The sequence below is a fragment of the Microcebus murinus genome, chromosome 13 (genome assembly GCF_040939455.1).
Source record: "Microcebus murinus isolate Inina chromosome 13, M.murinus_Inina_mat1.0, whole genome shotgun sequence".
Classification (NCBI taxonomy): domain Eukaryota; kingdom Metazoa; phylum Chordata; class Mammalia; order Primates; family Cheirogaleidae; genus Microcebus; species Microcebus murinus.
In genome coordinates, this window is record NC_134116.1 from 15,776,622 (window position 1) to 15,790,461 (window position 13,840).

At 36.9% G+C, this 13,840-nt stretch overlaps 1 protein-coding gene across 1 annotated transcript in view; it reads right to left on the reverse strand.

The window, feature by feature from the left end:
* The window catches only part of ITGBL1 (integrin subunit beta like 1), a 221,181-nt gene that overhangs the window by 101,397 nt on the left and 105,944 nt on the right, over positions 1-13,840 (reverse strand). Inside the window, exons 4-5 of the mRNA XM_012751850.3 lie at positions 5,846-5,968; positions 2,037-2,177 (exon numbers count right to left, since the gene is read on the reverse strand). Coding sequence (XP_012607304.2) covers positions 2,037-2,177; positions 5,846-5,968 — 264 coding nt within the window. The remainder of the gene's footprint in view (positions 1-2,036; positions 2,178-5,845; positions 5,969-13,840) is intronic.

Below are 13,840 nucleotides of genomic sequence, written 5' to 3' on the forward strand. Positions count from 1 at the left end.
AATATTGATCCATGGGTAATCAGTGCAGTAATGGTACACACATGTTGTGACTACAAAGCCACCATTAGAGTACTAACTAGGTTTTTGCTCTGCTCTGACATAGAAAGATAAGCAAAATATGTTATAAAAATAAAAAAAATCAAATGGCAAATCATTATGTACAGTATGATTCGGTTTTTGTATTAAACAAGAAGAAAATACGAGGGGAGGAGAAACCATACAAGTGAATTTAAATAAATAAATACAGACTGAAAGGCCATGGCCATGTACTAAAATGCAAAAGGAGGTTATATCTGAATGTTAAGAATATGGGTCATTTTCTTACTCTTCTTTATACTCTACCTTGGTATCTGGATTTTAAAAGACAGATACGCATTGCTGTCATACTAGTACAAACGTTGTCGGTAGGAGAGGAGCAGAGCCCGCCAGCCATGCAGAGCTGATGAAGCGGCAGCCTCTCAGGCATGTGTCAAGTGGTGCAATGTGAAACTGTGAATAAACTGTGTGGACAATGGAGGGCATTTATTTCACGGCCAGTCGGTTGTGTCTGCAGCCCAAAAGATGGACCAGGAAGACAGATGAGGTAGGTATGTGCAGGGACGTGGTGTCTCTCTGCTCCCTAGGGAAGCAATAGTAGAGAAATAGTTCCAGGGTAGACAGGAGTGGTGCTTTCTAAAAAAAAAAAAAAAAAGGAACTCATCTCAGTGCCCACCCCTGCCCTGCCTTCAGGTACACCTGGATCTCAGAAGCCATGAGCCTCTCGCAGGTAAACCACTTCCCATCCTGCCTCCACCAGATCTCCAATCAGAACCCAGCTCAAGCCTCACACACTGCCAAAGGGAGACCATGAACCCTATTGAATGAACAGGACGTAAGCAGAAAATACCTCCTTATATATTAAAAGTAAACAAAAAGTGAATTTTTGTGTGATACATACTAAGATCTCGTCCACATAAATAGAGGACTTTTCTTTATGATTTTTGTTCCAAGTTCAGGCCCTTTGCTTTCTTTTGTCCATATAAAGAACTGTGGCACATTTTGCTCATCTATGTCAATTTTTATTTTTTTTTTATTATTATTTTTTTTTATTATTTTTTTTTGGGGGACTGAAGGTGTATTGCTATTTTTTTGGGTTTTTTTTGGGACTGAAGGTGTATTGCTATATGTCAATTTTTAAAAGGCAGTGTGTGAGCATTATCTATTAAAACACACCACACATTTACAGAAATGAAAAAAAGATATTCTTCTAGCTATCTAGATTTTATACTTTTATAAAGGAAAATATGGTCACTTATTTATGTCATTGAGTAGGCAACGGAAAGCCCAGCCTGGCTCCCTTTTATTTATTACTATAGCAGACAAAGGGAAAAAATCACAAGGATTTTTATGGATTTTTACAAAGTGTTAAATCTATTTGGTTTGATATCAATAGTCATTTAATTAACTTTATTTTTTAGTAATATTAATATATTTTTAAAATTCCTATTTAAAGCCAGTCTAAATTTCATATGGCTATTCAATACACAGTTTCTATATATCTTGTGCTCAACAACATATTTTTATTATTACATATAGAAGTTAAATTAGTCTATATCAATTCTGCATTCCAACCAAGCCTTCAATCTACTCATAATTGAGACAAGAGGGTTTTCTGGATGCTCTCTGGATAATTAGATGCTCATGCTGTAGATGGTTCTGTTAGTCAAGAGACATTTAACAAAAGTATCTACAAGAACTGCCTTTTAGCTGCACTGTGCTATTTGTGGATGGCCGCCAAAGAAATTACAGCCCCTATGTTAACTATTTGCTCAGCGAAGCTTAAAGAATGACAGCAACTTCCTTATCTTTCTGTTTTCTACTCAATAAAAAAGAGACAGAGAAGATTGTTGGTACAGTAAATGTTGATTTACATCGAAGTAAATGATCATAAAAGATGACTTCCTCCCACACTACAGGAAATACAGAGGAAAAGAGTGTTAGCAATTAAGAGCTTTGTTTTCCTCCCAATTATGCAGTAGCATGTATGAAGGACACACCTCTGTTGCTGCAGATTTTGCCATCTGGAGATGTGCATCCTCGCTTGCTTTCCCAGGGGGTGATGTCGCACTGGAATTCGCATTTATCTCCATGCCAACCAGCCTCGCAGTAACAGTTTCCACAGTAACACTTCCCATGGCCTTTACCCAAAATGAATTTTATACAGTGAGGAAAAAAGCAACTTTTAAAAGCAGAATTAACTTTCTACCTCTTTGTGATCATTCTTGCCTTCCGAAATAATATAGCAGCTTCGCATTCCTTGCTTAAAATAATCAAATTATACAGTTTCCCCTCAAAATATCATACTTTCGCCTATACCTGCATCATTGTACAACTAAAGCAAGCCAAAGCGTCCTTTAACTTTGCCTAGACAGGAGCTGATTGAAAGAAAACTATTTTTAAAAGAAATGACATGAAAGGCTGTTAAGGTCTATTACTTTTCCATCTCAAATGCAGACATCAAACTGAAATGTATCTAAGTATTCACTCCAAGGACATTTCTTAAATTAGACTTTCAAATATTTCATTTGAAATCAACTACTGAGAAACCAATGGTGCATATTTACTTAGATACACATTATTAATGACTGAACAATTTTTTAAACCAGAGGAAACATACATCTTTTCATTCAACTGTGTCCCACAAGCTGTTATGTTCCACCATTCGGAAGAGAAGTTTTTAGCCTTATCAATGTTTAGTCATCCTTTAGATCGATAAAATGGCAAGGACCCTTGGTCTCACAATCAAATTGCCATCTTACCTGTAAGGGCGCCCATCATTGTGTGCTCAGATGCCCCTTTCAGCTCCCACCTCTCTAGAACCTGTCACCTGTTCATTGTCACATCATTGCTTTCCCCATCCACGTCTAGCAATTTTTCTACAAATTCCCCAAAGATTGCATTTATCCCAAATTCACTTCTTGTACTTTCTCTTCTTTGTAGTTGTGTCACCTAAACATGAATGCATGTCCTGGTTCTTGTTTTGCTTTTGTAGTCTATTCTTTCTGTGTTACAGAAGTTTGTGTTTTATAGGTCTATGGCTAAAATCTTTGGTCATCCATCTCTCTTCTCTTATAGCCAAATTCCTATGCAAACTGACTATGAGGCTATTTTTCTTTCTCTTAATAGCATATTTTCATTGGCAGGACCTATAAAACTCACATAAGAAGCAGGAAACACAAGAGAATATTTTGGTCTCCTACATTATTCATGTCTAGCAGATGAGACTTCCATCAAGCAGACATACATTCAAAAGAAAGAGACAGAGATAAAGAGAAAGATTGCTATAGTGAGAAACAAAGAAAGAAACAGAGACCAAAGCACACAATACCTTGTTTTCTGTCTAAATGAGCTATACTTGGGGTATTCATGGAAAATAACTTCTTAACCAAACATACAATGACCGTTTTAATAACAAATTTCAATTTTAAATCTGTTTACTAAAGCAAATGCAAAGGATGTCAAATTATTTTATCACTAACAAAATATGTCATCTCTACCTTTTATTAACTTAAAAAGATCTCTACATGTACATGCAACAAAACTATTTTCTGGTGCTATATCACAAGCCTCAGGAATTCAAAGATTGCACTGGATAAAAGCAAGACTGTGTACTAATTGCTTTTTCTAGGAGTTAGGCTTTGTAAGATCAATCAACTTATTAGACTACAGAATTTATTTTCTCTGCAATTTCAGGTAATTTATACAGAAGGGGCTATATATGCAAGAATTACTATGATATTAACAAATTGCCACAGATCTATATTACTCTCACCCAGATTCTTTGAATATTTATAAAATTCAGTATTGAATTAGGGTTTCACTAATAAATCACTGAGTTGTGGGTGAATAAGGAAACAAACATCATGTAAAGCTATACCTGTATGCAGATGTGAAAAACTAAACAGATATCCATATAACTCAAATGGAGATATTGTGACAAGACATGTATGCATAATTGAGACAGAATGTATGCTTCAGGACAACACACATGCCAAACAATAAACATAATTCTTTGCTTTGTGTAAACTGATAAAGCAAGAAAATCTCTTTTTTTATTGCTTCACTGATGGACTGTAGAATCATCTCTCAACAGATTGGTTTCATGTGAATGACACATGGAAAGATTTACAATCCAAGGCAATGTCACCCCCAGAGGGTGTTTACTGGAGTGCTGGTGTCCTTGGTCAGACTTTGCACCATGAAATTGCTTAAGCCTCAAACAAATGGAAATAACAAGTAGAAATGTTGAGTGTAAAACATTTACTGCTGTGTTGTTTCAAGCTAGATTTTTATATTTACAAATGCAAATAGACTTTGCTTTGGTGGTGTGTATCAGAACACAGTGGCCCCAAAGAATGCTCCCTTCCTCTTTCCTAATCTATAATAACTAGAAATGTATTTGTCAAGAGAACAAATACAAAATATTTCTGGGTGGATTTATCCAATTGATCTAATTATTTTGGACTCAGCCCTTTAGGAGAGAATTGTCTGAGTAGCATCTAGCTTAGGTCAATGGCTTAGAAAAATGAATAGAAGATTTTTGTGTTTCTTTTATGTGGGTCCTTGTGCAGCCAGAAGACCAAGGAGAAAGAAACCAAGTGGGCCTGAAATAAGAGTATCTGGATGTCCACAGGCATCAAAGCTACAGAAATGTAATCAAAGGGACAAGCTTGTCATATGCTAGTGACACTTTCTCAGGGCCCTCTGGTTCCTCAAGGCCTCATCTACCCCCAATCCTTCTGAGAAAATACTGTTCTAAAACCACCCTTTCCAAGTGCAAGACAGTATTCCGTGGACTGGATTCCTGTCAGATATGAGTGAAATAGAAGTCTATTAATAGCAGAGAAGAATTTATCTAAATGGAAGTGATCCTCACTGCTTTCTGCTTTCCTTTTCCAGGCTTGGTCAAGGCTGAAAATGGAAACTCTGGGTACAGGCTGGCAGTGAGGTGAGCAAAAGAGAAGAAAGCTTCAGGTGGTGGGGAGGGGCGCTTCCCCCTGGCCCAGGGGAGCTCCGGACCCCTGGGCACTGATGCAGATCCGAATAGCGAGGGGGAAGGAGGAGCACAGTCTTTGGGGTCACGCAGACACAAGTCTAAATTCTACCAGGATTGGCACAATGACCCTGGGTAAGTTACCTAACTTTTCCAAGGCCCAGTTTCCACATCTGTCTGCATGGATAAAAATAATTCCCACCCTAGATTGATGTTATGAAACGTAACATAATGAACATAAAGCACTTACAGCAGAACTTGGCACTAGCAAACATGCGAGAACTGGTACAGCAGGAAAATGGACTGAGCTAAAGCGGTACATAGAAAAGGTCATGAAAAATTTTATCCAAGTGTGGAGTGGGTGGGGAGGGGAGAGTAAACCCTAGGCTAATAATCCTATTGCCCTTCAATGTCCCAGTAGAGCAGGAGACTATCTAAAGGCATTTGGTTTAGAAAGAGGGAAAAAATGAAATTAAAACATATAGCTCAGGGAAAAGGAAAACATAGAATAAGAGTGGCTAAGGTGAGCAGAGAAGGTGGCATTCCATTAGGACTACTTCAGAGCTATGCAGCTGGCCTGTTGCCATAATGACAAGGCTCTCCTCTGGGGACAATTCAGCTTTGCATTTAGAAAGTACTAGTCTACTCTTAATGTCCTAGTCTAACTCTCCTTATGTGAAGTGTTTTCCAAACAAACACAAGTTTAAATTGAATTAGTATACCTAGAGCAGAAATTTATACAGAGATGAAAATACAATGAAATAGGTGCAAAAACAGATTCTTTTATGAATTTCTACAAATCAATATACATACCTCCACATATTTCTTCTGTTTCATCATCTATGCATTCTCTATCATCACACTCACAAAATTTACCATAAACAAGTCCATTTCCATCTGAATTATCACACTTACACCTGCCACAGTGACATGTACCTAAACCATTAAAACAAAGAAAAGACTGTTACAGGCATATAAATTATAATTAATGATTTTTATCCTGTCTTTTTCAAGAGGGTAGATAATTTAAATCAATTTAACATTTTAATTACGTATATTTGTAGGTATGATGAGGTAAAAAACAAGCTACTCTTTCTTGAGATTACTGTAGCATAGCAATTATATTTTATAATACACAGCTCTTATTATTGACCTCTAATATTTTAATGAATGTAAATTTGACCTCTCCAAGTGCAGAGCTACTTTGGTTCATGTCCATCCAACCAATGCATGAATGAATATCTTCTGATTACAGCTGGGTCTCAAGTGAACTAAAGCAGAAAATTCTAGGCTTTGTGAGGGTGGTAACCTTGCTTATCTTCCTCACCAGTATTTATTCAATGCTTTGCACGATGTTTGAACATACTATTTATATAATGAATATTTGTGGAAATAATTTGTTATAAAATGCATAAATGAAAAACTCATATGCCCTAGATCATTTCACATCCTCAGCATTAACTGATACTCATATACATGTTTCTTATAACAAGGAAGCACAGTGGGTTTTCTTAGGCCTAGATTCATGGACCCTCACCAAATTCTCAAGGGAGCTCAGAGGGAGGCACTGGAGTCATCTGGTCTACCACAAGCCATGTACTCATTCAAGTCTGCAGATTTTACTACATCCCCCCAAGAGTGATTTCACTGAGAGTAACAGTGCATTCAAATGATACTGAGAGGTAGAAGGGTCACTTGAGGAACTTCCTTTTTAATGTGTATTTTTCAAGTTTTAACTGATCATCACAGCAATCAACATACATCAATTGAGGCTTTATCACTCACCAGAAACCACCCCAGATTCTGAAAATCCAATCAGGGATCAAGTCTGCCCTAATCTTCCTCTCAGAGTTTTATGTAAGTAAAAACCAAAGTGATAAAATAAACAGAGAAGTGCAAAGTGTTGCAGAAGCACATAGCAACGGGATTTAACTGAGAGCTGGAGGTCAAAGACAGAGTCCCTGAGGAAGTGAAAGCCAAGTAAATGGACTGGCTTCCAGAAAGAGACCATAGCACAAGCTCTGTGATAAAAGAGGATATAAAGGGGACAAAAATCAAACAGGATTGAAGTATACAAAATAACCCAAAAAGTGGCATAAAATGAAAAAGCAACTAAAGGTATATCATGGTCATCTTATAGGTCATGTTAAAGATTTCCAACTTTAATCCATGAATAATTGGAAGACATAGACGTGTTCTCACAAGGGGGTCCCGTGATCAGGTGTGCCTTTTTACCAAGCTACTTTGGTTGTCGTGTAGAGAATGAACTGAAGTGAAGCAAAAGTAGACATGAGGAAATGAGCTAAGAGGCTGTTACCTTCACCTGTGGGAAGGACGATAGAGGCTGGAGCCAGGTGATGGCAGTGAGTTTAGAAAGAAGCAAATATATTTGGGGATATTTTCGGGAGAAGGAGTAGACAACATCTGGTGACTGACAGGGTGTGATGGTTGAAGGAAGAGAGGAAATCAAGGATGCTATTGATACTTGGCTTGTACTGCTAGATATTGGAGATTCTATATATGGCGTACTGGAGAGAGCATAGATTTCTGGCTACAGTAGATGTGTAGTTGAATCCAGGTTTTTAATCCTTACTGGATGTGCATTTTTGAGGTCATTAATTTCACCTCTAATTCTCAGATTCCATATCCACATATAATCTCTATGTCATAGAACTGCTGTGAGGACCAAGTGATAAATATATCGCCTGGGTATCTTTCTAGAAACACTGCTGTACTTAGTACATAGTGGACTGTCAGAGAATTTAGGGTTCCTTCTCTTCTCCCATTAAGATATTGAATATGACAGTCATATTTACAAATATTTCTCCATACTCAACTTGTCTTTATGGACCCTGACATTATCTTTGGTTTCTCACCTTCTACGTGATTCTATTACCCAGATCACTTGCAATTTGCTATTACCTATAAGACTTTTTCGGTGATTTTGCAGCATTTGAGTTTATTTTTCTACCTTGAGAATACTTACATGAATTTTACTTTCATTAAACTTGATTTTCTTGTTAGTTGAAATCTAATTCTATAATTCATGCTATTGGTTAATCCAATTTTTGTTCTCTAATTATCACCCTTCTTTTTTATTTTCACATTTATTCATTTTGTCTCTGAACTACCCACAGATTCAGTTATTAAACTGTCTTGTTACCTAGTATGCTATTGGCAAAGTACCAGGTGTTAAAAGAAATAATGAGATGATTAAAATTAAGTAAATCATAGACCAAGAAGAAAGAGATAATCAATCAATAAGTTTTATATAGCATTTCCCACAAATCTGTTTCAAATGCCTTCCTGTCATGTGTCCTTTGGTTTTACAAACACACTTATTACCACATGTATTATATATAACCTAAGACACATGACACAAAGATATTTTTAACAGATCTGTGGCAAACGCTATATAGAAATTATAAACCTCAGTCTGGCTTTGGGAAGGAGGAAAGGTAGAGTGAAGAAATAAATTCTTGAGTTGGTATATGATATACGAATAGGATTCCAACGAGTGGAGATGAAAAAGAGAGTTTTGATGTCAAGGAAAAAGCTTGGGATAAGGAATAAGAATGGAAAATTAAAGAACAGTGAACAGTCTGGCTTAAGTTTGAAAAGAAAGGTCACTATATAAATGGTGACTTTGCAGAATTTGAGTTTATTTTTCTTGTTATTTGAAACCCAATGCTATGATTCATGCTTAAAGGCAGGTTAAAGGCAAATAGGAGACGAACAAGAATATCGTGAAGGATTTTCAATTTTTTTTTTTTGGAGACCCAGGCTAGAATGCAGTGATGTTATCATAGCTTGCTGCAACCTCAAATTTCTGGGCTTCAGCGATCCTCCTGCCTCAAGCCACCCAAGTAACTGGGACTATAGGCATGCACCACCACACCAGCTAAGTTTTCTATTTTTTTGTAGAGACAGGGTCTCGCTCTTGCTCAGACTAGTCTGGAGCTCCTGAGCTCAAATGATCCTCCCACCTCGGCCTCCCAGAATGCTAGGGTTACAGGAGTGAGCCACAGCACCTAAGCCAAATTTTGGATTTTATTTGTTAGAAGACCAGGACCCTTTTACGGTTTGGGAGCCGAGAGTAACTTGGTTAGGGCTGTGGATGCAGAAGCTGTTTTTGGGGGTGTTATGTTTTTGGGGGTTTTCTTGCCAGAAAAGATGGGAAAGAACAGGCTCTGCCTCTGAATTCTGCGATTCCTCACTGCTGTTCCCCACAGGCAGGCTCACTCTCATCCACACATCAGAACCATTCCTGGCTGATGTGGGAAGTTTACAACAGCTCGGAGACTTCCTGTCTCACCCATCAAGTAGAATTCACAGCTGAGCCTCCAAGACATGGCATATGGAAGCCCAGGCAAAAGTGCCAGACTCCTGTGCTCATGCTGTCTCATACTGCTCCTCTTTCTTGGTTGCCAGTTAACTCAGTCTCTAGGACTGGTCTTCTGCTTTACACTAGATTATTTTAGCTCTGAGTTTTCATAGTGCCTAAGATAGCAGACTGTCTCCAGGATGACTTACCAGACTCGTGCACCAGCCTGCATCCTTGTGTAGGGCTGCTGGGCCTCATCGCAATTGGCACACTGGGCCTCGCCTTTCTGGGTCTCCTACAGAGTCAGCTTCTGGAACTCTTCAATCAATAGCTCTATCTCATTCTGCCCTTCAGCCTTGTTCCAAACGCCATTTACCTCCTCTTCCCTTCTACTCCAAGCCACTTCCAGAAAATCACAATGTGATATGAAAGGGAGAACCCATAGGCTAATGCAATTTGGGAAAAATGGCCCTGAACTAGACTGGTGAAAGTAAATATTAAAAGACAGACAGGTGAAAATGAGATTGCCAAAGTAAACCTTGAAAGGCTTAGATACTGAGATGAAAATAAGTGAGAAAGAAAAGATTAAATGTAATCTTGAGTATGAATTTACCTTTTGGACCAGGAATCTCACTTCCGGACCAGGAATTTCACTTCTGGTAATTTACCCTGAAGATATATCTCTAAAAATATGAAAATATTACATATGCACCAGATCATCCTGGGCATTGCTATTTGCAATTTCAAAATATTGGAAACTGTCTAAATGCTCAAGCATAGGAGATTGAATAAAATATGTCACATACATAGAATTAAGCACTATGCTTTTGGAAAAAGAATGAGAAAGATTTCTATCAACTGATATGGAGTGAATTCCAGGAGACAATGTTGAGTCACAAAGGCAGCATGCAGAAAAGCATTTGTAGTGTGCTACCATTTGCACTGGAAATAAATGAAAAATAATAACACATAGATGCATCTACCTATCTTTACAAAAGAAACATTTGCAGATAAGATAGGAAGCAGTTAAGATGGTTACCTATGAAGCTGAGGGTAAGTAAGGTGACAGGTTTAATGAGGAGAGTGATGATTCTTGGACTATACTTTTTTGCATAGTTTTGACTTTTGGAAGCATGTTAGTGTTCTACACATTATAAAATATATATCTAGGAAGATGAGACGGGATTTTTAAAAACCTAAAACTGAAATCAATCTGAGATAGATAAGCTCAGTTGTACTTCAAATGAGTACCATAACCACACTAAAGGGCAGAAAATGAAAGAAATGCAAGTAGCTTATGAACATAGCATTTGACTACACCTTCCAGTCTTCTGAAGAATCCCTGAGTAGATAATGCCAGTCAGGCTTCATAAGTGATCATAACCTTGCTTGATTTGCAAAAATAAGTAAAATTTACCTGACCTAGTCCTTATAAATGCCTATATTAAAGAAAAATGGAACTTAACCTCAATCAACCAGAAGCAACCAATACATTTATAATTATATAACTAGGGACTTTCCTACAGAATAGACCAAATAAGGCAACTTTATAACTGTTACCAATCAAATATTTTTCTTTGCTTTACTTTTGTGTTCATCTTATAAAAGCCTCCCTTTTGCATTCTTTCAGTGGAGCTCCTTAACCACTCTGGTTTGGAGCTGCTCAATTTATGAACTGTTGTTTGCTCAAATAAACTCATAAAAAAAATTGTATTATGTCTCAGTTTACCTTTTTGTACTAGTCTGTCTGCAGAAAAAGCCAAGAAGTGAATACACTCCAGTAGAAATAAACATCCCTAGTGCTTATAATTTTTATTCTTTAAAAAAAAAAACTCAAATGTATTTTCAAAAAAATTAAGAACTCATAGAATATTTGTAAAAGGATACTTACAAACTGGCAACAATTTGCTTCTGGGAAAGGAAACCAAGGGATTGGGGACAGGAGTAGGAGGAAACTTACATAGACTATTTTCAAATATTGTTTGGATTCTTAGGGTTACAGTTTTTATTCTAATATCATTATTCATTAAAAGGAATCAGGGCTCTTTGAAGAAATGGCTTATTCCAAAGCTGTGGCAAGGCAGGTACAATATGACCCTGGCATATTTTGTTATGTCAAAGAATTGCTAAAAATGAAACAAAACCAAAACAACAAAGACATGTCACAAGGACACAAACGTTATCCTGAAGGGGCTCCAATACCTAATCTGGAACAACCTGTGTGCCAGAATAATTATTTGCAGAAATGAATAATAAATCATTGAAATAATAGTAATTGTGTTTCCAGACTGATAATAAATCACTAAGCAAATGAAATATACTAATTGGTAAATGAGAGAGAATTCTCGTTTGTGAGTGCCAACTGATAAAATATGGAGAGAATGTTGGAGTTCATAAATCATCCCATTCTAATCATCATTGTGAACACTGGATCAGGGGAGAGTCATCAATGGATGATAAATCTAGGATAATTTTATGAGGAATGTGATATATATATCTTATATATATACATATGGTTTCAAAGTGTTTCCCCACAGACTATTCATTTGTGAAAAGGGTAAATCAGTAATAACAGAATTGAGACATCAGACAACACCTTGACCAGCCTATCAAAATTAACCTCACCAACGAGAGCAGATGGATATCATACCCTTCCAAGAGGGAGCATCTTGCTTGAGAACACAAAATCATCTATCTCTTATTTCACTTAGGAATGTATAATGTGAATCTAATAATGAAGAGGCATCAGATAAATCCAAAATGAGTAACATTTTAGTTTTCTAAAACAGGTAGGGACCATTTTGTTCAAAAATGTTAATGCTAGCAAAGCTAAAATCTGTGGAAATGGTCCATATTAAAGAAGGCTAAACAGAGATCAAGAGTAACATCACATTTTTCCATAGACTGGGTCCTGTAAGGAGGGGGGAAATGCTATAAAGAGCATTATTGGGTCACTTGAAGAAATTAGACTATGAATGATAGAGTAAATAAAACTACTGGATCAGTGTCATAGAAAAGATACAAATATATTATCAAATATATTTCATCATCTATTGAAACAGTTCTGCATATTTTCTCCTTCATGATATGTTAATGTGGCAAAGTACATGTTTAGATTCCTTAATGTTTAAACATCTTTGGATTCCTGGACTAACCCCTATTTGGTTGTCACATATTATTTTTTAAAAAATACATGGATTTATTTGCAAGCAAACAATAAATGAATCCAAAAACAGAGCATTCAAATCCAAAACAGAATTCAAGTCTTGTAAGTGAAAGAAGTTGACAAAGAATACATTTTTCAAGATAAAAGAGACTATAGGTTGTGTGTGCGTGTGTGCCTGTGTGCGCATATGCACGTTTGGAAGGGGAGTGTTAGGAAGTGGAGGTAGAGAAATCCTACTGAGAGAAAAGAAAGTGTGAAGTGCTGGAGAGAAGTGAGGAGAACATCACAAACACAGAAAGTGACCTGACTGCTATGACCATTTGTCTTGGTTCCCAACTGATCCACTAACACCTCGCTTTGGATATGGTCCTACTTCTTATGAACAAAACACCCTCACTGAGTTTAATCTACACTGAGCAATTTGTCACAATCAGACTGGAAAAGTCCTAGTTCTGGTTGCAGGAGTGTCCTACCGACAAAGCGAGCTTTAGGAGGGCAGCTACTCATTCATGTAGTCAAACCCTTGCCTTTAGCATGTAGGGCAATGAATTGTACCCGGATCTACATTAGAAGCACTCAGAGAGCTTTGGAAGACCACAGAAGTCCAGGCCACACTCCAAAGCAGAAACCTCTGGCGCAGGACATGATCATTGACATTTTATTACTTTTCCTTTGGGATGTTCGTGTTCAACCATGGTTGAGAAAAACTGACTTTGAGGCTCCACGTGACCAAATATTAAAAGAGTATTTCATTATAATAATATTAGCTAAATAACATTGAATCCTAAACTGCAACTGTTTTATTTTATGTGGTTTCACTAGTTGATTTTAAAAGCTTCTCTGTAATTGTCTAAGACATGTTTTTAAGTGAATTCTATGCAATATAACAAAAATTTGTTCAAACAAAAAATTTTGCTGTCACTATATTCTTTGATGAGCTTTATAACCAGTACATCAGAAACTTCTATCCAATTCAAAAGATTTGGTTCTATTTTGATGTGAAGGTATAAATTCAAAACACCCTTGTTCTATAACAGAATATAATTCAGTTTATATAAATCCTTTTTAAAAAGATTTAATCCAGCATTTAAAATGATTTAAAATCATGGCTCACAATTTACATAAAATGTTGTCGGGGTATTGTTTCCAGCGAATATGCTGCTAGAAGGAGGCATTTGGAACAGCTGGAAAGAATCAAACTTGCCAGTCTCAGCAAGATGACATTTTTTCTCCTATTGATTTATCCGAATTTCGCTTCTAAAAAATATACTCAAAAGAGTCTCACTCAGAGGTTCGACTTTCTCCACGCCTACATATT